Raw genomic sequence first — 25,306 nt, forward strand, 5'->3', positions numbered from 1 at the left:
AGCCAAGTATTAGGCAACAGATCCCGGACACAGTCTGCCAAGCATAAGGCCAAGGAATGTGGAGAAACTGCGACGGACACAATGACATGCAGTTGAGGTGTTTAAATGGTAGGCCTATGTCACTTTTGAAACCAGCCCTCTGGGAATTTGCTTGGACACAATTGTCGGTAGTTGAGGCAAATCAATGCAGGGAATGCCACTTTTGAAACGGGCACTCTAAGAATCGGCTGTGGACGCAATGAAAAGACCTGTTGGCTTGGTATATATGGTTCTAAGAACTAAAAGCTCTTTCAGGTCAGTAAGGTCTTTAAAATTTGTCTGCCTCCTAACAGGACACCATACTCAAACGAGGAAGTGGGGAATCCCCCAGACATGCCAGATTGTGACTTTTGTGCAGTCATTGCAGTTGTGATAGAATAAGGTGAACAAGTCAATTTCTCTCGTTTTTGCCAATAATCTGATAAGCACTTGGTATGAAATCATTGTAATCTATATACAGAATGTCTCAATCGCTTTAGAAGGGACAGCATATTGGATCAGATGCATAGTCACCTCTCTATAAACAGTTGTGCAGGCCATTTTAGTGGAGCTGACATGTACACGTGTACGGTAGAACCTCCCTTAGCGGACACCTCTCTACTAAGGACACCCTCTCTATAAAGGACACTGGTTTTGGTCCGACCTCTCTAATCAGGACACCTCTCTATCAAGGACAGCACTAGTCAGTCCCGAGGATGTCCTTAATAGAGAGGTTCTACTGTAATTACTTTTTCCAGATTGGTAGATATTCATTGCATTGAGATTAATGACTCAATGCGACCATGACTGCCATCTCATACAGAGCGGTGGTGGTAGGAGCGGGCCCCGCTGGATGTTATGCTGCTCTTGCACTGCTCAAGACTGGAGCCTTCAACGATGTTCATGTGTTTGAGAAGCGACCACGAAATATCTCCCAAGAGAAGGGACGTAACATCAACATAACATTATGCAAGCGGGGTATGTTATTTGAAAACAATACAAAACACAATTTGTCTCTAAACAGTACATCGGGGCAGCAGTTGGTCTTCCTCAAGTAGATCTAAAGCTTCAACGTGAAATGTCTCCACTTGAACTGATAATAAAGAACTATGCATGGCGCCAAATTCGATTATCAGAACTTGAACCTAATTCTCCGCATTTTATGTTAATCTATTTTATGGTTTGATACATTTTTTCAAAAACAGGTGTATGTTATTCTATTTTATGGTTTGATACATTTTTTCAAAAACAGGTGTAGAATGTGTGCGATCCTGTGATATTGATGTTGCTGGTCCCTTGTCAGATCCTGTGGAAGACAGACCAACCATCCAGGCTGTCCCAATGACTCACTTCAAGCTTCACAGCCAGGATAGCTCTCGGCGTCTTCCTTACAGAGATTGCATTCCTGGAGGCATTTCCCTAGAGTCCTTGGGCTGTGGTCGTTCAGTTGATGGATCATCACTGCCATCCATCAATTCCGTTCGTCGGAATGAGCTATACTATGTCTTAGTTGATTCTTGTGAGAAAGCAGGTGGGTCTGTAATACTGTGACATGTAACAGTTAAGAATGAATATGACAGTTGCATGATGACAGGACAATGTCACAACCAGGTTTCAATAGGACAACCTGTCATCATTAAAGTCAAGGCCTGGATTTCATCAACATTACTTGTTTTCAGACTGATCTTACTTTCCTAGTTGAACAATAAACGATGTGTTCTGAAGTCCGGTGTGATATATATGATTTCAAAGGTAATTTTGTGCACAATTGGCCTGTAACTCGTACGTATATCTGTCATTGACCTCAAATCCCTTCTGTTGCCAGAGCTGGTCACATATGTCTTTTTGGTTAATTTCAGGTGTCCAGTTCCATTTTGAACATGAATACAGGTCGTTGGAGCTAATACCAGAAGCTGATCGCTCTGACAAGATAAACCTTTATAGGGTCAATTTTGTATCTCAGGATGATCGCAAGATTTCCATGATGGCAGTGATTGTGGTTGGTGCTGACGGTGTGCATTCCCAAGTGGCACGTTTCGTCACACCAGATCAGCAAGTCACCGAATATGACAAGAATATTAGTGTTGAGAGTCTGTTAAATGAACACAGGGACACACAGATTTTAGAGAACAGTCCATTTGGTTATCGAGAGCTCTCTGTGCCTGATGAATCACTGAAGAAAGGTCTTGAAATGGACACATTTCATATTTGGTCCAATGAACAGATGATTGTTCTTGGCTTGCCATCTTCTGACGGAAGCATGACTGTCGGTGTTTATGGACCGACAGAGAAAATGAAGTCTTTGAGTTGCCAGGAACTAATCGTTGAAGTTGTTCGAGAGTTCCCTCAACTTGGACCCTGTCTTACTTCTTTACCTGCTGGTGAGATTGAGCGTGATAGCTATAGAATTGGTAGCCTGCAAACATTGATCAACCCCAACCTTGTCAGAGACGGAGTTGTCCTTGTAGGGGATGCTGCGCATGCCATGTTGCCCTTCCTTGGACAAGGGCTCAACTCGGGACTGGAGGACACAAAGATATTCCTCAATCATATCTCAGAATGGACCAATAAGTGTAAGTAGAGGCTGTACTGTTAAAGAAGGAGTACATCCTTCGCATGATTTCATATCTAAATACCATTTTGGGTGAAGTTGGCCAAGACTTCCTGATCTGTATCAAAGTTAGCACTAAACATACACATACCTACCAAATAGATTGTCCATTATTTTCCAGCCCTTCATGAAAGGTCTAGTGTGGGATGTTTGTATTCTCTCATGAGTGAGTTCAACGCGACCCGTAAAGCTGATATCTATATCATCCAGGAACAGAGTCGCTATGAGCTAGAACGGATGCTCTCCATGAAGAGGTTGGTCGGGAAGGACTTGAATACAGCCTCATTGGCTTTGTCTCGGTTCTTCTATCTTGCTGGGTTTTCAACTCTGCCGTATGGAGAGGCTTGGAGGAAGTCATTGCCCAAGAATGTCCCAGTTGGTGAGTTTTACTTTTGCCTTCTCACACACCATCTTCGTTACCAGTCAAACTGAACGGGCATCACACGAAACCGTCATGACGTCTTTCCTTTGGGGTCATGGCATTTCATTATATTAGTCTGTGATGATATCCAGGACAAAGAATCACTGTATTTATCAATGAAAGTAAACGGCCCAAGGAAGGAAGTAGCCAGCCGGCAGACAGACATTTGATATCACTGTGCTTGCTTGAGAATTACGTATATTTGAATGCATTCATTTAGGTGCAAGTGTGAAGGAGGGTGAGATACTCGCCCAGGTGGAGTCAGTGAAGACCCTGATATCAGTCAAGGCACCCTGTAGTGGTAGAGTGAGTAGGATCAAGGAAAATAGTCATGGAATCCCGGTGTATGAGATCACGCCAAGGAAATTGAGTGGGCCAGATTCAGCAACAGAGTCGGAACAAGTGACAACACCTGCAGACATCACACCGAAGACCTCAGCTTCTCAGCTTGTCAATCCCGAGTAAGTTCTCGTTTTCTTTATCAATTGGAAGCTGAACTTTGCTGGGCTGGAATTTACCCAGCCTGTGTCACTTGAGAGAGGTGACATATTGTACAGTCTGTGATCGTACCAGAGAACTCCAAAGGCAGACGACCAGTCACATGTTCAACATTTAAAATTATGAGAGGGTAGCCCAAGCCAAAATCTGATATATCCACTAAGTGCCCTGATTCCTGCTAACAATCACATTGACAATCCATTGCCTTGTTTTGCTCAGGGGGCCTTTAACAAACTCCTTGTCAGTCTGGGACATTCAGAAGGATGCTGCTCCCTTTGAACTGCCTGTGTTCCACGGTGCACTGAAGACAAGGTATATTGGACGATGCCTCTTTTATTCGGAGAAGACTGGCTCAACCATGGATGATGCGAGGCAACTCTCAGAGAAAGGTATCAACAGTGTAATCATGGTCTCTGGCTTTCTGACCCATCACAGTCTTTCGACAGTTCTAAAACTGAGATTCCTTGCAGCTATGCATCTACTCATAATCACAGTTGAAATCATTTTCCAAAATGAATATCTAAAGAAGTGAAGACGGGTCTTTTTCTGCGAGCGTGACTATTCATCCTAAGATAATCCAGGTTGTCTTTCAAGGTTGCATCCACGGCACAATGTGTCTCACAGAGATGATGACAGCAGGAAGAGGGCGCCAGGGGAAGGAATGGTCATCGCCACCAAGGGGCAATATCTATGTCACAATCGTGTTGAGGATTCGGCCTGATCGAGAGGTATGGTGGTCTGTCTTTCTGCTTGCTCTATCACTTGAGGGTCATCTGGTTTCAGTTTCTGCCTCCTGCAGTCAACAGTATTGGTGTTGGTCATCTTTCATTAAGGACAATCTAGTCATCAATCTAGCTTGATGTGTTTGAGCTCACTTTTGAACCATCACTTGCAGTCAAAACCCTGAACCGTTATTCTTCTTCTCCAGAACCACATTAAGAAAGTCCAGTTTGCCACTGCTGTCGCTGTGTGCAATGCTGTAAGACAAGCTGGGGTGACAGATGCTGTTGTGAAGTGGCCGAATGATATCTGGGTCAGAGGTCACAAGGTCGCGGGGATTTTAGTGGAAGTCTACAGGAATGCGGCTATAAAAGGTGAGAAGGGCTTTAGTTATGATCTTTAAGGAGACGGCGAAAAGCCAGCATGATTTTAGGTCCTGGTGAGAGATGAATACCAGCTAGCGAGTGTCTAGCATTTTGCTTATCGCCAAAAGTGTATTGAATGGCTCATATTGCAAGCTCAGTGGTGTTTTGAGGGGCAGCCTGTCTCGGTGATAACATGGACCTAATTTAGCTGAGCTTGTATTCTTCATGATTTCAGATGAGGCGTCAGGTTCTACAGCAATATTGGTTGGATGTGGCATCAACGTGAATGACAGTCCTCGTCTCAACAAGAACCTGCGTGAGAATGCCACCAGTGTTTCAGATGAACTTGGTCACAAGGCATCTAGAGAGGTAATCTTGGCCAACATCTGTAATCACCTTGAGCAGCAATGTGACCTTGACATGGAGGACATACTGGAAACACTCCACAGCCTGCATTTATGGTCGCCTGGTTCCTGTGTGCAGATTATACCAAAAGATGGCACCGCTTATCAAGGAGTTTTCAAGACTGTGGAGAATGATGGAACACTCAAGATCACAGGTACAGTCGCAGACCAGTAGAGCAAGCACATCCTTTACAGTGTGACTTTGAGATCAATTAAGTAACATGTATACTTAACACAAACTAAGATAGTCATATAACCTGGGGAACGCCCCATGTGCCACCTAGGGCACGAAGGGTCCTAAGTAAGTAAGTAAAGATAGTCATGGCACAGTCATACCATCAGACAATCAGTACCAGTATATTGATTTGTGGCATTCCAGCAAATGGTCATGTCAAAATTAAGATTATTCATAACTTCTTGGGGACACCAAGAGGTAAACCAGAATCAGCCACAACCTGGTTGCTGCTCAGTAATCTACGTGTCTTATCTCCAGATGAAGATGGGCAGACCAAACACCTCTCTGATCTCAGCCTGTCCGTGCGCCCGTTGCCAATGTCTATTATCTATGTTTACAATGGACTTGGATGCAGTAAACAGAGTCTACATATGCTCTTCACCAGCCTGAAGATGTTGGTGGACACCTCCAAGTATTCGGTCCAGAAGATCAGCCCAGATGAACTTATCAAAGGTATCTCATCAACTTTCACACTTCAAGACTGATTCAAAAGAGATTACAAATTTGTTTTTAAACCCTTTTATCCTTGTCTCACCACACCACTGTTGGTTGTTCCATTGTCTCACTATGCGACTTTTGGATGTCCTATTCCCCGTTGTCTATCCAGCCTGCTTGCTGTCCCTTCACTTGTCACTTCCTTATTTTCTAGGCTCTTGGACAGAAAATGCTGCTCTGATTGCCTTTGGAGGAGGATTTGATCGTGGGTACATCGACTCACTGGGAGAGACAGGTCTCGCTGTGGTCAGGAAGTACGTAGAGGACGGAGGACGCTACCTCGGCATCTGTGCCGGGGGATACTTTGGCTGCGCAGTGATTGAGTTTGACCGAGGTGGAGAGTTGGAGGTCTGTGGTCCACGAGATCTTGGTTTCTTCCCAGGTATGTTTCAATGGTTTGTTTCTTTGTTTCTGGTATGTGCTGATCCCATTGTAGCAAGCATCAATTGTCTCTATTATTAATAATGGCCATCCCAGTTTTGGCAGACATGAGAGGTACAAGTCTTTTCGCATTAGTGACTTCAGCAAAGTGTGTGTAGCATTGCAACCTTTTGTTTTCCAGGCAAATGTACTGGTCCTGTATTTCCCGGCTTCATGTATAACAGCGAAGAAGGCGCCCATGCGGCAGAAATCACTTGGATGTCGCCAAGCAATGAGAAAACACTCCATATGTATTTCAATGGTGGAGGTGCATTTGTCCTGCCAGCCAGGAGAGACAACAATGGCAATGACATAGAAGTCATTGCCACATATGCCTCCGTCCCTAAGAATCCCGCTGCTGTTGTGAAATGTAAAGTTGGTGCAGGCGTAGCAGTACTGAGTGGCGTCCATTTTGAATATTTGCCCCAGGATCTGGATGTGGAGTCACATCACAAGGATATTGACCTTAAGCTGCTGGCTAGTCAGGAGGCATGCCTAAAGTGCTTCAAGTCTGCGCTGGATAATCTTTCAATCATCTAACAAAATACTATAATATGTTGCTATTATACAAACGACAGACAATAGACTCATTTGGAACAATGGTTTGAGTGAGGAAAGTGAACTGAATCTGGCCTATCTGGTTAGTGGTTCATTGTCAATGCCAATAGTTTGGTGATCCTTGACTTTATACTGAGGCAGGATGTAAGAACACTTCAGTCTCCAAACTATTTTTCTGATTTACATGTAAAACTGGTGCCAGGATTCTTCGAATGAGAGTGGTGCTGATGCTGTGATTTCATTGATGTGAATGTGGAATAAAATTATATCAATTTTGAAAGTGTTTGTGTCCTTTCTGTTCACAGATAAATGATTATTTATCAGAGAGATACCTTGTGGAGCAGGCCGTCATGGCTGGTCAGTGGTTAGGCCTACCCAAGCAATGGCAGTATGTTGCCTTATATACTGAAGTACACTGTGTCATTAATGTTATGATTTCCCGCAGCCTGGGTCGGGGATCACCAATAATTGTAGAAGGTGACCAATCCATGATTGGGTGATGATCACAGTAGCACGGTATATCCACAGGAGATGTGTCCCCAGGTCTCAGTCACGGACGAAGAGCACCCTTTCAAGTATTCAGGAGCGCCGGTTTTGACACCCCCTTCAAAAAATCTTATATAATAAGATGTGAGCACAATGTCCTGAAAAGAACAAATGAGCGCAACATCACGTCTTGTCTGTCGTAACGGAAGAGGTCGCTGGGTAAGTTGTAATAATAGGTGTTTCTCAAGTCTAGTTTGGTTAACATTTCATACTAATCAATACAGGTTTTGTGTCTTAAACAAAGTTATCCTATAGATATTATCCCCTAAGTTCAGCTAAATATAGAAACATATACTTGGTGCATAATCTTATGTATGTTGTTCCTTTTATTATGAACTGCACAAAGTTAGAAATCGTTAAAAATAACATTTTCCTGAAGTAAGCATCAGCCATACCGGAAGATTTTGTGGAATTTGGCGCTCCATATGGAATTAACCAATTAACGAAAACTTTAACCAATCAGGAAAGTGGGATATGAAAATAAAGTTAGCGTGAAGAGATTTTTGTAAACTACCACTTCATTCTATTTTTGATAAGTTTCATTGAAATGTATCGCGCTAATGATTGAGATCGAATACATGCGTCTTATTGCAAAACGGTTATTTACGATGCAGAGATTGGCGACGCAAAATTATCATTTCCTACTTCCCTTTCGAGTCTTCTACCTGCGCAATCAAGGTGCGCTGAAGAATCTGTTATGGCCTCCAAAACATAGGAAACCACCTCCAAACAATCAATGTTTTCAGGCAAAATAACAGATGTCTGCCCATAATAACGGGGCAGACTTCGTCCCCAATATCGAGGTACTTGTTCTGAACTATGACTGATGTTAAGTAGCCCCGGATATTGGAATGTGAAGGGAGGAAATGTCTTGTTTCGGTTCTTCCTTGACTGAACTTGACCTGACTGAGTGCACTCCGTGTAGTATACTGTATATTTTGCATACACATTACAATAGAGGCCCTCGCACCAGGCGGAGGAAGCCACTGAAGGCCACAACAAACAAAAGACCGCATGGTCGCACACCACATGATCTTTTTTTTGTTGTGCCAATGTCTTCACGGTAAAAAGATACCTGACAATGGCTCGAGAGGTGCGGGCCCCATTCATTGTGTAAACGTACTCACTACTGTCGCCGCTTTCGGGCCAATTTCTTAAGTACTACAAGTGTCGTATCGGAGTGCGTGCGGGTTTGTTGACGTTTCAGTCAATGCCAGCGCCAGTGCATGTGGTGGACCTCAATGTCTTCCTCTGTCTGACTGATGCGATGTCAACTTATGTTGGCCAGCTGATCTGTAGTTCACTCCATTGCCTGTGAAAGAATATGTGCCAGTTGTTCTAGTTATGAACTACTAGCCAAGACTAAATGTAAGCTGATATCTTGTTTTCAGGTCACAGAGAAGAGTTCGTGGGGCGGTCTTGTCCAAACCTGCCAACTATGGAAGAGGACACCCATGATGATTATGGCCCCCAGGATGACATAATGAAAGCCATGCAGTCTGAGCTTCAAATGAAAGGGGTCCTCATGTCGAAGGCCTGGGCAGATCTGTTCGGACTTTTTACAAAATATCAGGGGGAACTTATCAAAAGGGAGCACCAACTTGCTGTGGCGCAAAAAGAAATCATTGCAAAAGAACGACATTTCAAATCACACGATGAGAAATTCTTTAAAGATAGCGATCTTGCTTTAATTCAGAGTGAATCGATTGACAAAACACATCAGATTAGTAATTTAGAGACGGACATACGTTTGAAAGATGATCTTCTGGAGAAGGCCAAGAATGAGATCAGTGTGAAGGAGGAACAACTGTTTAAAGCTCAGGTTGACCTGAAGCGCCTTCAGTACGACATGGCTACCAAGCAGGAACAGTTATTGGCGAAAGATCGGTTGATATCGCGCATGCAAGATGAGATGGCGAAGGAATCGGCCGAACTGATGGTCCAGATTTATCAGCTGCGGGAAGCGCTGAAGGAGGAGAAGATGTCACACGACAGGACGCGGGCAACAAGTGAAAACTTTCTCAAGAATTTGCAGGTAAGTCATCTTCTGTGTTCAATATCACATCTCAAACTCTGAATCTTGTAGCAGTCTCTAAACTTTTCTGTTCAGTAAGTGAATAAGTAGTGTTGTGCGAGTCTTGAGCAAAGATGAACACAGTGGATGTTTACATACAGGCCCCAGCAGCAGTGTTATTGAACCTGCAAGATGGCTTCATGGATAAGAATTGTCTGTGCTGTCAATAAGTGTTCTGCTTGCTTGTTGCACTGCAGTCATGGTCGAAATATTCCTTTTGTTTCTTTAAAGATTTTAGATTACTCTATTTGTATTGCATGTATCTTTCTATTCTTTGTAGAATGCCAAGCAGAATGAGCCTACTTGTAGATACGAGCCACCCTGCCGTGATACAGAAACCCCTTCTGAGAACACCAGTTCATCAAACTCAGGGGCTGTGATCATTGAGGAGCGTGTCGAAGAGAAGGAGACACGTAAAGTCTCTATGCCTGAGTTTAATGAATCAGGGGTAGGTAGGGTGCCCAAGATTCGGCACTTCATGGCCCGAGATAGACACAGTCCACCTCGGCGTGATACAAGCCCTCAGTCACATGAAAGGCAGCATATGCAGCAGCCCCCACAACAAGAGCAAGCAGTTCAGCGGGTGAACGTCCGACCAATGAACTGTGTCACATCTTCAGAAAGTGATGTGAAACCTGATTTGTTTGTGTTGCAGCGTCAGTGGCGCGGCACTGAAAATAAGGTGGGACTTGATTTAAGCTTGGCTCAGAAGCTGCCAAACAGTCATGCAATGGTTGAGAAGGACCACAGCCGTCTGGGTTTAACATGGACTACATGTTCAAACTCAAATGTTGTGGAAAACATCATTCAGTCCTTCACGTTAGAGCCCGACAGAATGCCAAACTCGTCAGCAAATTTGAATAATAATTATTCTCCGCCTGAAGTGCATTACTCATCTGCAGTCATTGATCATGTCGATAGGCAGCCTGTCTTCCCGGGTCTGATACAATCTGGGACACGGCCGACCATTGAAATCAGTGATCGCTCCAAAAGCGAGTCTAGCAGCAACCAAGAAGAAGGTTTACAGACGTCGAGCTCGAACCAAGACGGTACATCACCGCCAGTGTGTGTCCCTTGCAAGAAGGTCTTCTTCAACGAGATCAGCTATCGTAAACATCTCAAGAACAGCCATGACCGGCGGTTCAAGTGTGAGGAGTGTGGAAAGAGCTTTGGTACGCGTATCTACCTGCAGATTCATCTGAGGACACACACTGGAGAGAAGCCATACAAGTGTAAGGATTGTAAGAAGAGGTTCTCCGTTCAGTCGTCACTGCTCAGGCATATCCGCATCCACACTGGTGAAAAGCCCTACAAGTGTGAGCAGTGTGGCTGGGCGTTCGCTGTCCGCTCCAACCTCATTCAGCATATCCGAACCCATAGTGGAGAGCGCCCTTACCAGTGCCAGTACTGTATGGTCAGGTTCACGCGACAGAATAGCCTGCAGAAACACATTGTGATGACGCATAGCAAGGAGGTCGCCAACAACCCAAAGTCACACTGAGGAAGGTCAGCACGGTCACCTTACAGTTGTTCAAAACCAAGGAAGTCACCAGCGAGGGCGAGGTGTTAACTGACGAAGGAGACTTACTTGTTTTGATCAACTGGGCCGAGGAGGTCAAAGCCTGACAGATAGAGCGTTGCTTTATCATATCCAGTTGCTACATGCAGATTCCCCATTTATCATGTTCTTGTCCATAATTCTCGACTTATATACCTCAGAAATTGTTTGTGTAGCAATGATGTTGTTTTGATTCTTCTGCATTTGTAATTGATAATTGTGCCAATATTTTTTTCTGAGATGAGACGCTTCGGCACCTCAGGCTTCAGCTTGTTCCAAAAACACAAGACAGAAAGTTTATTTTCCCCAAAAAGTTTTTGCTCCGAAAGATAACTTTGCCAAGATTTGCCACACAGTTAAGTCTCATCTCTGTCATTCTTTCAACCGAGGCGATTCACTGACCTCAATGACACCATGAAACGGAAGTGGAAGGCAGGTCAGTTGGGTTGGCAAAACGGCCACAGAGTTTCTGGTATTCAGATTATAACCATAGCTTCTGTTTACCAGCTTGAATAGCTTTGTTAAATTCCATTCACCGGTGAAGTCTCCAAAAGGCAGTTATCTAAAACCAAAAGCACTTTCTGTGCTGGAGTATTTTGAAATCCACACCAATGGTCCCAGTTTTGTTTTAAAAGATTTACAAAAACCTCTTGATCTACAAACCTAGTTATTGTAAGTATGTAACATTCCAGTGATAATAGCAGACTTTGAAGTGTATGCATTAGTGAGCATTATAAAAAAACATGGCCGATCAAAATATTTACAGAATATGAATTCAGGTTACTTTTGCTTTTTGAAAACATTCACGATCCTCATATTGAACATTTTGTTGGTGACCATTGGTGTTGTAGCAGGCAGCATAACGTTTCATTACTTACTACTTAAAGACTTGTGTGCACCATATAAGATGTATACAGTCTCCTACCTCCTGGAAGTACACCAGTTTGAACTTGTTTACCATCAATTCAGTTCAAGCTTGTGAATTTCTGGTTTAATAAACCGGTTTACTGGCGTGAATGTCTTATATTTGAATGTGCTAATACTATACTTGTTTATTTTAGTGAAACACTAAAAAGTGAAAGTGTGACGAGAGGTGTGAATCTAGTGTCCTCTTTTTTGGTATAGAACAGGGTTAAGTTTGCCATACCTAATCAAAGGGCCTACCCACAGGTGTCCATCCAGCACCTCTGACAGGATTGGAGGCCGACGTCTCGTCAGTGAATACTTGGCCCAAAAGGACCCTAGTTTTACACCTCTCCCTCTCTACCGGTACCCGGTAATTGTTATCTTGTTGTACATAGCGTTTAATTATTGGCATTGGTTTATTATTGTTTTAATCGTAAATATTGAGTTCATGGGATGCTAGCGAGGACGGTTTTTCTCTTTGGTTTATATTCGGTTGGGCATTACATGTTTGATTTTACTGTGTTGTTTTATCATGTGTCACGTTCTGGCTCTTGAAACATTCCAAAATCACAAAACAACTTGAAGATCTAGATGTTTGTACAGTGGCCAGATCAGAATACATGCCACTGGCTGCCAGTGTGGGTGGCATGAAGATCTAGATGTTTGTACGGTGGTCAGATCAGAATACATGCCACTGGCTGCCAGTGTGGGTGGCATGAAGATCTAGATGTTTGTACGGTGGTCAGATCAGAATACATGCCACTGGCTGCCAGTGTGGGTGGCATGAAGATCTAGATGTTTGTACGGTGGTCAGATCAGAATACATGCCACTGGCTGCCAGTGTGGGTGGCATGAAGATCTAGATGTTTGTACGGTGGTCAGATCAGAATACATGCCACTGGCTGCCAGTGTGGGTGGCATGAAGATCTAGATGTTTGTACAGTGGCCAGATCAGAATACATGCCACTGGCTGCCAGTGTGGGTGGCATGAAGATCTAGATGTTTGTACGGTGGTCAGATCAGAATACATGCCACTGGCTGCCAGTGTGGGTGGCATGAAGATCTAGATGTTTGTACGGTGGTCAGATCAGAATACATGCCACTGGCTGCCAGTGTGGGTGGCATGAAGATCTAGATGTTTGTACGGTGGTCAGATCAGAATACATGCCACTGGCTGCCAGTGTGGGTGGCATGAAGATCTAGATGTTTGTACGGTGGTCAGATCAGAATACATGCCACTGGCTGCCAGTGTGGGTGGCATGAAGATCTAGATGTTTGTACGGTGGTCAGATCAGAATACATGCCACTGGCTGCCAGTGTGGATGGCATGCAAAATGGTAGAATGTTCATCTGAGATATCTCGGCCAAGTGTCGGAGATATGTTGAATGATTTGAGAAGCCAGGACAGTTCTGCCGAGATGACACGATGCTGTAAATTGTTGGTTTCTGGGTTATAAAACATTTTTATTGAGAAATAGGTTTGAAAGAATGAAATATATATTCAGGATTACGCACACTTCCTCTGTATAATTGTTGGGTGCGAGTTGTAAAAAAGGGGTTAAGATTTTAAAACGTAAAATACATGACCTCCTTCTCGTGAAGGTGTTACTCCTTGCCCTGGTCACTGAAACGGTTTCTTGTTTTATTCACACCTGTGATAAGTAGTATTCACATATCTAAAACATAAAAAAAAATTCTTTGGTCGTTCTACATTTTGGCCCTGTTACATTATTCAGTTTATAAACCTCTGTGTTCACCAGTTTTAGTTAGAGATTCAAATTTGAAAATGCACACAAATAGTTCTACACCTGGCCGTCTTATGTTTTTGGGTTTAGTTAACGCATTAAATGAAATGCAGATGTGTTTTATTATTCAAGTGTTCATGTATCCTAGATTATTCAAGTTACTATACTGTGACGTCAGTCAGGAGCCTTTCTCACTTATATGATGGAACCTCCTGTCTGAGAAAAAAAACTATAAAAACGAAAAGAGATAATGGTGTACGTGTAGAGAATTATAACATTTAGCTCCAGATCAGCGATAGTTACAGAAAACTGACTTGGATGAGTTTTGTGAGCGTTAGGGTTTGGTGTTTTCTACCTGGTGTATTTAGTTCTGGTTAAGAGTGGATGTGATAGATAATACTTAGGTTTGTTGCTCGGTGATCATTCTGAATGTGTTCATAGAGTTGCCTCATTTCATTGGTCGAATGAGACAAAGCTTTTGTGACGATGATTGGAGTTGTAGCAGCATGTGATCAGAAGACAGTAGTCTTCCTGAGATGATGTGTTCAATTGGGTCGAATTTCTGTTGTTAGGAAACATTTGTAGGAGTCTTTCCATGGACATATCAGGTTGTGTATAAGAGCATGACTGTTCAAAAACTCATACTCCGATGTCTTTTTGGTTCTGTTTAAGGGTATTTCTTGGTCTAAAGGGCTCCTATAAATTGCTTAAATCTCACTCGAAAGGTTCCTTACTGATTCTCAGGGGAGAGGTAGTTCCCTGCCCGGAATATTTGAGACCCAATGAACGTTGGTTTTGGTCTTTGAACAGTCATGCCCTGGTTGTTAGAAACAAAATGTGATAATGTTTTCACTTTAACTGTTGAAGTTATTGTTGGATGTTGGTGTGTCTGGTTATGGAATTGACCCCAGTGTTGTTGGTTGAGATGATGGGTGAATTTGTACAGGTAAATCTTCTTGTAAATATGTGGAGATGAAGTTGGCTCAGTCGCTGAAGTGTATCAAGGTCGATAGGCTGTTACTTGAGAGACAGTTTTGGCAATGCAATCCATTGAGTGGTTGGAGAAACTATCAAACTTGAGATACCAAGGTCACCAATGGCTTAGTTAGTCTCAATGACTGTGTCTGGTCACTGTAAATAGCGGGACACTGTTCTTTAGTGATGAGGTGACGTCTGGAGGGTCATGTATATTGTTATTGTTATTATTATCATGTATTATCTCAGGGTACACATAACCCGCAGATACTCCGAGGTTACTCCAACAATCAAGGTTTGTTGACATCGGCGGCGGATTTCAGATTCGTTGACGTGAGGGGTTGAATTCTGGTCTTCTCGTTCGATAGGATCAGTGATGTAATTGTGGGAATATTGTGCTAAATGGTTTTGTTCGGCCTGTCTGTGGTCGTGCATGTATGTGAGTGCCAACAGGTGATATGGTGATGCGAACTTGAGGCTTGGCTTGGCCTTGATATTTGGAGTGACTTCGATGCCTCATTCAAAAGTAACATAGTATGTAAATAGCTACTATACAAGGTCAGTATATCATGTTCTTGGGTGTTTGAGAACTATTGTTGAGTTCGATTATAATCTTGTATTATTGTTACATTTATTTGTAAAAACGGCATTGACATAGCGTTATGTTGAAAAGTGATCTATAACATTTGTGATTTATTAGTAGCGTGATATGTATGGTGATGTGCCAGCAGAACCTGTAGGGGGCGGTTCTCAGAAGTGGTCAGCACTTGGCCAGTCCACTTTCAACTACTCAACATCAATACTGATTAATCCAAATGTTAAATAAAGCGGTAATTGATGGCGATTATGTTATTTTCATTGAATGTGCTATCCACAATCTTCGTGCTGACAAGTACCTTTTAAAAACAAGTGTGCTCCACCATATATAACTTTATAACTCTCATGTGCTTATGTTATTAGCGTATACAATTTAAATTTTGATCTATTTGTGTTGCACAGAAAATATATCTAAAGAAACGTCTAATGTTATCAATTGCAATGATAGATCCAGTTTTTGTGTAGAACCTACTGACTTCCATTTTGGCCAAAATTTGTGTGCAAGTTGATAGATTCATCATGAACCATTATATTGGGTTTCTTTTAAAGTTGTTTTTGCTGAATTGCAGTGGATATAACCTCCTCCCATTTATCAAAACAATTGAGGAGCAAATTCATCCTTAGTTGAATGAGAGGCCATGCTGTGACATCATCGGGACATCTATTTTGAATGTTAGTCTGTTTGAGTGTCCTGGACCTTGCTGACAAAGTGAGCTACATGTTGATCACGCCACATGCCAATATTACATTGATTTCAACATTCAAAATGGTGACTTTCTGTGATGATGTCATCTGCACTCTCTCAGTCAGTCTCTAGTTGGTGTCTTAAGGGAACTGGTGATGACTCGTAGTGATTTGTTCTACTCTTCCTTTAAAACACTTATTAGTACATTTGGAATATCCACATTTTCACTGCCTCATATAATCTCAGGTTAAAAAATGCTTCATTTAAATCAACTGTGTGATAGTTAATTATTAAAGCAGACATAAGCTTACTATATTTAGGCTTGAAATGCAACAAAAATTGTTGAAAGCGGGTATTTGTTGTCGTGAGAGGATCATAGAATATGTGGACATATTCGTGAGTGTTGTTGAGCAGAGTCTGGAACTTAAATTGTAATTATATTATAACTTCACGTATGTTCTATATAACCTCGATACATTGTTGTCAGTTTGAAGTTTATACCGGTAGTACTGACTTATTTGATGTGAAAGTTCATGATCTGTGACACATACAGGCATTCTCTTATTGCCGATCAAAGCTCTTCATGTATTGGAATAAATCCAGTCAAGATCACAGAAGAATGATCAACCAGAACTCAACTTCTGAAGTCATGTTTTGCATGGAAGGTCCATGTATTGTCATCTATCATGGACTATTTGTATTTACACCATTCTGTCAACTGTCTTAAGAAGTCACCAGGCTATGTACGGTACATTGGTTTCCATGCAGTGTTGCAGGGTACTCGGTTCTGTTAGAATACCAGTGTTGTGCTCCAACCAAAGTTATCAGTACACTCACTGTTTTGGTGAATTTGATGTCCTTCTTCCAGGATGAGGCCAGTCAAACTAGTTGTTGTGCTCTTCACAGCTTTATTATTGCCACCTTGAAGGGATTTTTGAATGTCAACAATCAGACTGACCCAGTTCCATACATGTGATAACGTCACAACATAGCCAAAAACAATCAGTGGTTCAAAATACATTGTAAGTTGACAGTGAATCAACAACCGCTATGGTTTGAAATGAAACGGTGAATTCTCCATTTCATGATAAAGTTCCTGGTGATATCATTCTACTGGTTTTAACTTTGTATCTATCCAACAATATATTATTGTATCTTAGTTGATTTCGGTGTTATTAAGGTGATGTTTATTGAGCCGGTGATGACCGTATAAGCTTTAATGAGTTATGTATGTTATATAGTCTATGAGTAACCTCACACTGTACATATTGTAGATATTGTTATTCAAGTTCTGACTGTTTGATTGTTGAAGAATTGTCTATTGTGATAGGATACTTGAATTTGATTTCTGCATGTTCTAGATTGGTTCCAAACTTTCTCACAAGGTGGTAGAACAAAGTTTGGCCACTCCCTAGCCTGAGGGACTCGCCTGGGAATGGTCTGTCCTCTTACAAGCGATTGGGAACCAATCTGTCCATGTTACACTTGGTACATCTGGTTTCCTGACCTCAAATCATGGAATACCAATCCATCGCGACGAGTCAAAGAATATAGATATCTATTCAAGGCAGAAATGTATTTTGATTTATTGATGAATATTTAAAAGTTTAAGTAAATACTAGATTCAAAATGTAATTTATCCCCTTGCTGTTCAAATGATAAAAAGATTGTTGTACATGTAAACGTTATTTACAGTAAACTGTTGACAATATTGAAAATTTTATCCAAACGTCTACCAAAACAGTTGTTTGTGTTCGGAGAAGTGGGTTTCAAAATGTTTCTGTGATAGAAAGTTTAGACTACGTTTGATGTTTTGTTATAACTCAACATGTACTCATATTATTTTGGTTAGATTGCGTTGATTTCAAAACAAACTCCTTACATAATGTTACTTTTGGATCCAATGTTTCCTTATAAGTTTAATCATAAAGTTTCCAGAACAGTTTATTCATAGCATTTTGAAGAGTTCATCTGAAAAGATGCAACTTCTTTAACTTAGATTTTACCTCATGTTGACCTATGTTTGACCAGTTTCTCTCTGATCTTGAAGTAATCATGACGTGTTGTTATCATCAGATAGAGGGAAGCTATTGAGAGTGTTGGGCATCCGTATCCCTCCTTACTGTGCAGCAGAGTTAAGGATTGCCGCACACCACTGATGTGTATTTACTGGTCATAGGAGAGGAACTGGTCAGAAGTTTCTGGGCATTAACTTACTTGGTTTCTCGGTTTTAACCGCTGGATGATGACCTGTAGTATCTGTTGTAACTTCCTAGGTTGTTGTTGACATTCTTCAAATCTTATATTTTTCATAGCAAAACCTGTATCACTACGTACAATATTATTGAATCGGTATCAATAAAATCATGTACACTATTTATATCAGGGTCTTTGTAACGTCTTTGACACTTGGAAGGAATGTCTGAAGGACATCCTTAGGATTGGCTGTTATGCAGATAGTCATCCTGATGACTGTTAGAAGCTGTAATTGGCCTGGCAGCTCCACTGTCTTGCTGACCCAGTGCGAGCGATGAGACAGTCACACCCCATGGCTCCACTGTCTACCAATGCCAGACAGAATCGGACGTGGCTGCTCAGTTATAACTTGCCAACGCTGTGAGAGAGATGTGACAATCACAAGCTAACCGACTCGGCACTCAGGTCCACCGTCTCGCCAACACGGTGAGAGAGATGGCACTGTCACAACCAGACCAAATAGACCCTGGTAGCTGCACTGTGTTGCCGACACGGTAAGAGAGCTCGAATGGGACCTTACGCTCACCAGTCTTGAAATGGTCAGACCGATGAGACAGTCACAACCAGGCCAAATTGATCCTTGCAGCTCTACTGTGTTTCCAACACGGTGAGAGAGGTGAGGCAGTCACAGACTGACCGAATCAGACTGCATTGACTGTTGTCGGGTCTCAACTCCTGTCAGGATGGGGTCGATGGTGTGAGGTGACATGCTGCATGCAGCCCAATGGCTCACATACCTAATGAACCTCATCAGAACCTCTCATCTGATAGTTTCTATCATATATCACTGAATACTAATAAATTTGGCTGGGAAAACCTGCATGTGTGCCAGGCCTCATTGGGACAATCTCATGTAGCTTATGACCTGAAGTAGCTCATGTATCTCAGACAACACGAGGATCATCCTCCCTCAGGTAGAGCTGCAGTCTCACTATGCTCAAGACAGTCCCAGCCTGGCCATTGAGACAACTCGAGCAGCCAACTTGAAAAAGCCCGTCCACCTGAGGTACCTCATGTGCTTGAGACAACAACAGAACCCTTCCACCTTTGGTAGAGCGCACTGGGACAACCTGCTGGTCATGTACATGGAACATCAGAACTCAACAACAAGCTTAAAAATAATCAAGCCTAACTTAACTACCCATCAGCTGGGCAGCGTCCTTCTCATCAGAAGCACAGCTTTCCTCACTGGAATGCAACCATTCAGGCTGGAAGGCTTATTAGCCAAGGAACCCGTGCTTACGATCCATCAACCAGCCTTGGCCCAGCCCTGGGTGTCAAGTGTATTCCGGTTGATAGCCAGGCTTGGCCCAGCCCAGAAAAGCCTGCCATATCTCCAGAGCTGCGACCAGGCAGACAAGCACTGGCAATCACTGGTTGTGTCTTTGCTGCACCAGGCCTGGACACAATCCATCTTGAAGACAGACCAGTGCCAGCTCTGGTGGGAAACAATCCATCCTGAAGACAATCAGTGCTAACTGTGGGCAAGATATGCCATTGACTCTGGTGACAGCGTCCTGGGACAATCTGCTTGTCACATACCTCCAGCGAACCTTTACTGGGTAGCTTACGTACCCCAGGTACCTCATGTACTTGGGACAACATTAGGTCCCTTCCACGTTTAGTTTGGTAGAGCTTCCATCTCCCTGTGCACAGGAAGACCAGCACAACCACGTATATGTGCTGTACATGTCTGAGATCCACGAGGAAGCCGGGTTACGAGATAGCTTGAAGCATTCATCTCAGCTGGGAAATTCACAATAAACGCAATAAAACATCAAGATATGAATAACATTACAGCACCCATGTTTTATTGAGAATACAAGTAGAAGCTGTGTACATCCATGCAGGAACCACACATACACATGGCATCCAAGGCACAAAGTGGAATATCAACAACACATCTCCATACACTGTTTCAATGAGGGAGGTCTGCTACACACGGGCCTAATACAGGTAAAACAGGTGCCTCTTGACCAGCTTAATAGCCTTAACACAGAATCTGTGGTAGATGTCGGCATCTTTGGCCAGTCGTCCAACACTGTACATTCTATAGGAGAGTACACACGTTATCACCAAGGTCACATTTCTGTGATGGTCAAACACAAGTTTTGGTAGAGCACACCATCTAATCATGGATCCATATTTGTCTAAAGGTAACAGCAATAGCAGCTAAATGAGAGTGCAGCACAGGCACTGTCGCTAAACCTGGCTCTACTGTGGTAACTGGCATACTAAATGACAACTGTCAATTGGATGGATCAACTTATAATGCACCATAATGATGAAATCAGTTCAACATAAATAACAACTACACGTAGATTCACATTCAACCAAAAAGTACCAATCCTACAATACAAAATACATTAACAAACTTTACACATCATTGCACTTGGTGCAAATTCAATAGAAATCCATGTTGAACACGTTTTAGAAAAGACAAAATACACTATACAATAGAAGTGAATAACAAGTGGGAAAAGATTATTATATAAAACAAGGGTAATGCATAAGATTGACAAGTACGCATAATCTTGAAACGCTGGGCATAATTGGTTAAACTTGCTCCAAGTCAAATGTCGGACTGAAGTTCATTCAACAGAGGACTGTGAAGTTCATTCAACAGAGGACTGTGAAGTTCATTCAACAGAGGACTGTGAAGTTCATTCAACAGAGGACTGTGAAGTTCATTCAACAGAGGACTGTGAAGTTCATTCAACAGAGGACTGTGAAGTTCATTCAACAGAGGACTGTGAAGTTCAAACATCTACCATCACATGAAGAAGTAATAACACACTAAGTAAAACCCACAACAACTTTCAAAATAGTACCGTCATGAAACACCAGTACCCAGATCAGTCATTTCTATACTTCCAAAATGAATGACAACTCGGACTGTAATCATAAGTTTACAAGACATATGTATCCAAATTGGCCTTTGAATTTTACGATGTTCAACGTTTAGAGGTGAAGTCATAATTGAAATCACAACTGGCTTGAAATACTCCAAGACTGCAGGGCATACAGGAAAGCATTAGAAAGATATAGGACATTTACATTTAACATTAAATCAAAGCAACAAAGAATTGAAAACATATTCATCTCCAATAAATGTATAATTCAACTTTTAACATGTTTGTGTTATAATGTAGTTTGTTTTATGCAGAGGAACTTGACAACCAGCTGGAAGAGTCAGTTGCCAGAGAGCACCAGTTGCCAACCAATTTCTTGTCAGACAAGTTGCAGAACCATTACATACATTTTGGATTAATACTAATTATAATTGATATATTATTACAAATTCAGTTTTTGATATTATTCAGTTTCTGATATGTACCATGATAAAGTATTTCCCAGTTCATGGGATTTGCCCCAAACAGTCTCCTTCCTCACAGGGTTAGAGTATTCACACTGAACAGTCTCCTTCCTCAAAGGGTTAGAGTATTCACACTGAACAGTCTCCTTCCTCACAGGGTTAGAGTATTCACAATGAACAGTCTCCTTCCTCAAAGGGTTAGAGTATTCACACTGAACAGTCTCCTTCCTCAAAGGGTTAGAGTATTCACACTGAACAGTCTCCTTCCTCACAGGGTTAGAGTATTCACAATGAACAGTCTCCTTCCTCAAAGGGTTAGAGTATTAACACTGAACAGTCTCCTTCCTCAAAGGGTTAGAGTATTCACACTGAACAGTCTCCTTCCTCACAGGGTTAGAGTATTCACACTGAACAGTCTCCTTCCTCACAGGGTTAGAGTATTCACACTGAACAGTCTCCTTCCTCACAGGGTTAGAGTATTCACACTGAACAGTCTCCTTCCTCACAGGGTTAGAGTATTCACACTGAACAGTCTCCTTCCTCACAGGGTTAGAGTATTCACACTGAACAGTCTCCTTCCTCACAGGGTTAGAGTATTCACAATGAACAGTCTCCTTCCTCACAGGGTTAGAGTATTCACACTGAACAGTCTCCTTCCTCACAGGGTTAGAGTATTCACAATGAACAGTCTCCTTCCTCACAGGGTTAGAGTATTCACAATGAACAGTCTCCTTCCTCACAGGGTTAGAGTATTCACACTTAACAGTCTCCTTCCTCACAGGGTTAGAGTATTCACACTGAACAGTCTCCTTCCTCACAGGGTAAGAGCATTCACATCATCTCTGCCATTAAACGGTGAAAGCAGTGGATTCTGCTGGCTTGGTGGCGATATAGGGTTTGGATTGTCATCCACGTGGACCTTCTGATGTGACAACAAACTGATCTCCTTTGAAAACGACTTTGGACAAGACGGACACATGAATGTCACCTTCCCATCCCCATTTTTCTTGTGAACTGCGATATGTTTTTCGAGATCCTCATTTGTTTCGAATGATTCCTCACAGAACTGGCACCGATTGGTTGGTTTCTGGTGTCCTGTGAGTTTCTGGTGGATCAATAACGCAGTCTGATCGTCAAAGTTCCGATGGCAAAAGAAGCACTTGTTTGGTTCCATAGTTTTGTGTACATGTTCATGCTCAAGGAGAACCTGTTTCGTATTGAATGATTCACCACAGAATTTACACAAGAACTTACTGGCTGGGCTCGATTCCTTGTTGAACCAGCCAGTCTTGGCGGCTGAGCCGTCTTTCACACAACTGAAGTGTTTGCGATGCGTCTGCAGACCTTGAACTGATTTGAATGTCTTTGTACACCTTTCACATTTAAAAGGCTTTTCAGGATCGTAATTATCCGATTTTGTATCAGCGATTAGGTCGGGTGAGAGATTCTGAATCGCTGACTTCACACGAGAACAAGCATTGGTCCATCGGTGGGTTACGAGGCCGTATTTGTTTTCAAACTCTTGTCCACATTTCTCGCAGCGATAGGACTGGTCTGGTTTCTCGGATGGAATGTAGCCTAAGAGATTCTGCATCATTTGAGGTGTAAGTGATGTATCCTGAAAGAAGAAAACACAAGATTTAGCTATTGGGATAAAAAACTATCATTGGACTTATTTTCAGATGATGAAATGAAGAGGTTGGAAATGTCGTAAATGCAACTCTCCATGGTATGGTTTCTTTGTCAAAACCTTTCAGCTTGTTGTCCTACAATTTGACTTACAAGAGGCATTGGCAGTGGTAAGGAGGCCTGGCTACCAGAGACGCCAGATGTTGAAGCATTCTGTTTCTGCTGACTGTTCTTGGCCAGCCTTGCTTTCTTTGCTGGCTGTGAACCAATCAGAGAGGATAGGATTGGGTTCTCCTTCTCGAGAGCAGACGGTGGCAGCTTCGGGTCGATCTTCTTGAGCCGTTCCATCAACTCTGATGACCTCTTCTTCTTTTTCTCAACCACAACATCATCACTGTTGTTCGAAACATTGAACTGGCTGTCTTCCACATTCACGTAAATGCGGGAATTCTCATCAACAGCAAACATGGGGTTTTCAACAGAACTGTTTCCATCCTCATCAACATTCAGACGGATCTGGTACTTGAGGTCATGCTCCTCATCATTCTTGTCTTCCTCGGGTGCCTCAGGTTCGACGTACGTAAACCCTTCACTGACCAAAATAGGAGTGTCGTGCCCATTGGGAGATTGATTCTCCTGAAAACAGAATAAATACATTGATGAAAGCCAGCCACAAAGCTAGAACGATACATAGTCATCCCCAATAAGGACACAGCTGAGGCAGTCCGCATTTCTAAGTGGTGCTTCTTTACCACCTACAGTACACTGTAGAAAGACCATGATATTGAAGTAAGTCTTACCTCATCCATTGAGACGGAACATGACTGATGACTCTGCCTCAGATCAGCGTACTGCTGCATCACTGCCTGCTTCTGTCTCTGCTCGTCACACAGGTACTGCCTCATCTTGGTCACCTCATCGGACCACTCCTTATTCTCCCGCACCATCTGTTTCTGTATCTTGTCCAGCATCTTGTCCTTCATCTCAAGGGCCTCCCTCACGCCACCCAACTCTGTCTTTAGCATATCCAACTCATCCTTCAAATTTTTGATTTCCTCTTTCTTCATGTCAAGCAAGATCTCCTGTTCCTTAACTAATGTTTTCTGTTCTTGAAACTCTGTAAATGACTCATCTAAAGAAGAGTCACATTTATGGTCACTTGATAGAGCGATTTCCACTTCTCCTTGATATTTCCCGATCAAGTCAGAGAGTTCGTTCCACGTTTGATGAAGAACGCTACCACGAACGTCCATCTCAATTTTTAAGGCACGAAGTGCACACAAGTTCTGCTGCTTGGTGGGCATGCCTGACTGCTCAGACATGACTGACTCGGTGATGCAAGCTTCTATCAATTAGGACACCCTGCAAGAGCAAAAATGCGAAGTAAGATTTATTACATCACTTCACTACATCATTCAATGTCGATAGGACTGTGCAAAGTTCAAAGTCAAGACGACTGACGTATGTACATCGCCCTACAATGTCATTGTCAATAACGTCCATTCCTGATGTGAATCAAGATGACACAGACTTGAAAATGAGGACACAAACGGATGGGCACCATACCAATGAGCGGATTATCATATCACTTCACTAACATTCAAGAAATCATTTAAAAAGGATGTGACAAAGTTGATCACAACAGTACTACTTGTCATGATGATGAGGACACTCGGCGCAAAAGTTGTTGCTCTTGGTGGCAGCAAACGGGTTCAAAGAGTGCATAGGGCCTTAGGGGTTAGGGCCGGGGTGCAGATACTCATGTAGTACTGTCTATATAGGCTACACTATGCACTATACATAACAGTGTAAATACATTGCGAGATATATGCCGGATGAGACAGACTTTTCGACCGAATTTTGACTACATTGAAATTCATAAATAAGACCACACGTACAATCGATTGCTCTCTGCATTAACAATGGACGCATCAGCTAGGTTTTAATCGTTTCATATACTGTCGACTCGTGAAAAATGGTATTTTCGGCGACTAGCACAACTCAAAACAAACAATGCAGGAAATGAAGCCACGCGCTGCGCATCTCTAATTACGCATGTTGAGAATTTAAAGGAAATTAGGATCTGATATTGGAATTGGCGTTAATTAGCTTTTTTAATGTTTTTCACACGAAAACTGATTAATTCTTCACATTCAGATTCCAAATAGGATGAATAGCTTGTTTTGACAGTAATGGCATCAGAAATTAGTGAAAACACTGGATTCAGTTTAACCCTTCAGCTCCGAATTTCCTCTCAACCTCGCCTCACTTACC

General features: G+C 42.4%; 3 protein-coding genes across 3 annotated transcripts; 2 read left to right on the forward strand and 1 right to left on the reverse strand.

Annotated features, from left to right (window-relative positions):
* Positions 1-356: 356 nt before the first annotated feature.
* Positions 357-7,008, forward strand: LOC135488418 (uncharacterized). The gene is made up of 13 exons (XM_064773022.1): positions 357-421; positions 777-996; positions 1,271-1,549; positions 1,878-2,591; positions 2,751-3,008; positions 3,271-3,511; positions 3,768-3,937; positions 4,143-4,276; positions 4,477-4,642; positions 4,869-5,192; positions 5,531-5,725; positions 5,922-6,149; positions 6,330-7,008. Exons 2-13 carry the CDS (start codon positions 822-824, stop codon positions 6,725-6,727), a joined length of 3,282 nt encoding a protein of 1,093 aa, XP_064629092.1. The 5' UTR covers positions 357-421; positions 777-821; the 3' UTR covers positions 6,728-7,008.
* A 969-nt stretch (positions 7,009-7,977) lies between these two features.
* Positions 7,978-18,213, forward strand: LOC135487424 (zinc finger protein 37-like). The gene is made up of 3 exons (XM_064771062.1): positions 7,978-8,094; positions 8,683-9,326; positions 9,646-18,213. Exons 2-3 carry the CDS (start codon positions 8,730-8,732, stop codon positions 10,864-10,866), a joined length of 1,818 nt encoding a protein of 605 aa, XP_064627132.1. The 5' UTR covers positions 7,978-8,094; positions 8,683-8,729; the 3' UTR covers positions 10,867-18,213.
* Positions 18,214-19,870: 1,657 nt separating this feature from the next.
* On the reverse strand, positions 19,871-25,061 carry LOC135488366 (zinc finger and SCAN domain-containing protein 30-like). The gene is made up of 4 exons (XM_064772954.1): positions 24,931-25,061; positions 23,833-24,394; positions 23,186-23,668; positions 19,871-23,021 (listed from the first exon to the last, which is right to left on the reverse strand). The coding sequence occupies exons 2-4, from the start codon at positions 24,352-24,354 to the stop codon at positions 22,218-22,220; spliced, it is 1,809 nt and encodes a 602-aa protein (XP_064629024.1). The 5' UTR covers positions 24,355-24,394; positions 24,931-25,061; the 3' UTR covers positions 19,871-22,217.
* Between the last annotated feature and the right edge of the window lie 245 nt (positions 25,062-25,306).

The sequence above is a fragment of the Lineus longissimus genome, chromosome 5 (genome assembly GCF_910592395.1).
Source record: "Lineus longissimus chromosome 5, tnLinLong1.2, whole genome shotgun sequence".
NCBI lineage: Eukaryota > Metazoa > Nemertea > Pilidiophora > Heteronemertea > Lineidae > Lineus > Lineus longissimus.

Coding starts and splice junctions, on each gene's coding strand:
- LOC135488418 (XM_064773022.1), top strand. CDS start 822: ATGACTGCCATCTCATACAGAGCGGTGGTGGTAGGAGCGGGCCCCGCT. Junction 3,512..3,767: donor TCTCAGCTTGTCAATCCCGA/GTAAGTTCTCGT, acceptor TGTTTTGCTCAG/GGGGCCTTTAACAAACTCCT. Junction 5,726..5,921: donor CCCAGATGAACTTATCAAAG/GTATCTCATCAA, acceptor CTTATTTTCTAG/GCTCTTGGACAGAAAATGCT.
- LOC135487424 (XM_064771062.1), top strand. CDS start 8,730: ATGGAAGAGGACACCCATGATGATTATGGCCCCCAGGATGACATAATG. Junction 9,327..9,645: donor ACTTTCTCAAGAATTTGCAG/GTAAGTCATCTT, acceptor TATTCTTTGTAG/AATGCCAAGCAGAATGAGCC.
- LOC135488366 (XM_064772954.1), bottom strand. CDS start 24,354: ATGTCTGAGCAGTCAGGCATGCCCACCAAGCAGCAGAACTTGTGTGCA. Junction 23,669..23,832: donor GTTCCGTCTCAATGGATGAG/GTAAGACTTACT, acceptor TTCTGTTTTCAG/GAGAATCAATCTCCCAATGG. Junction 23,022..23,185: donor TACCACTGCCAATGCCTCTT/GTAAGTCAAATT, acceptor TTCTTCTTTCAG/GATACATCACTTACACCTCA.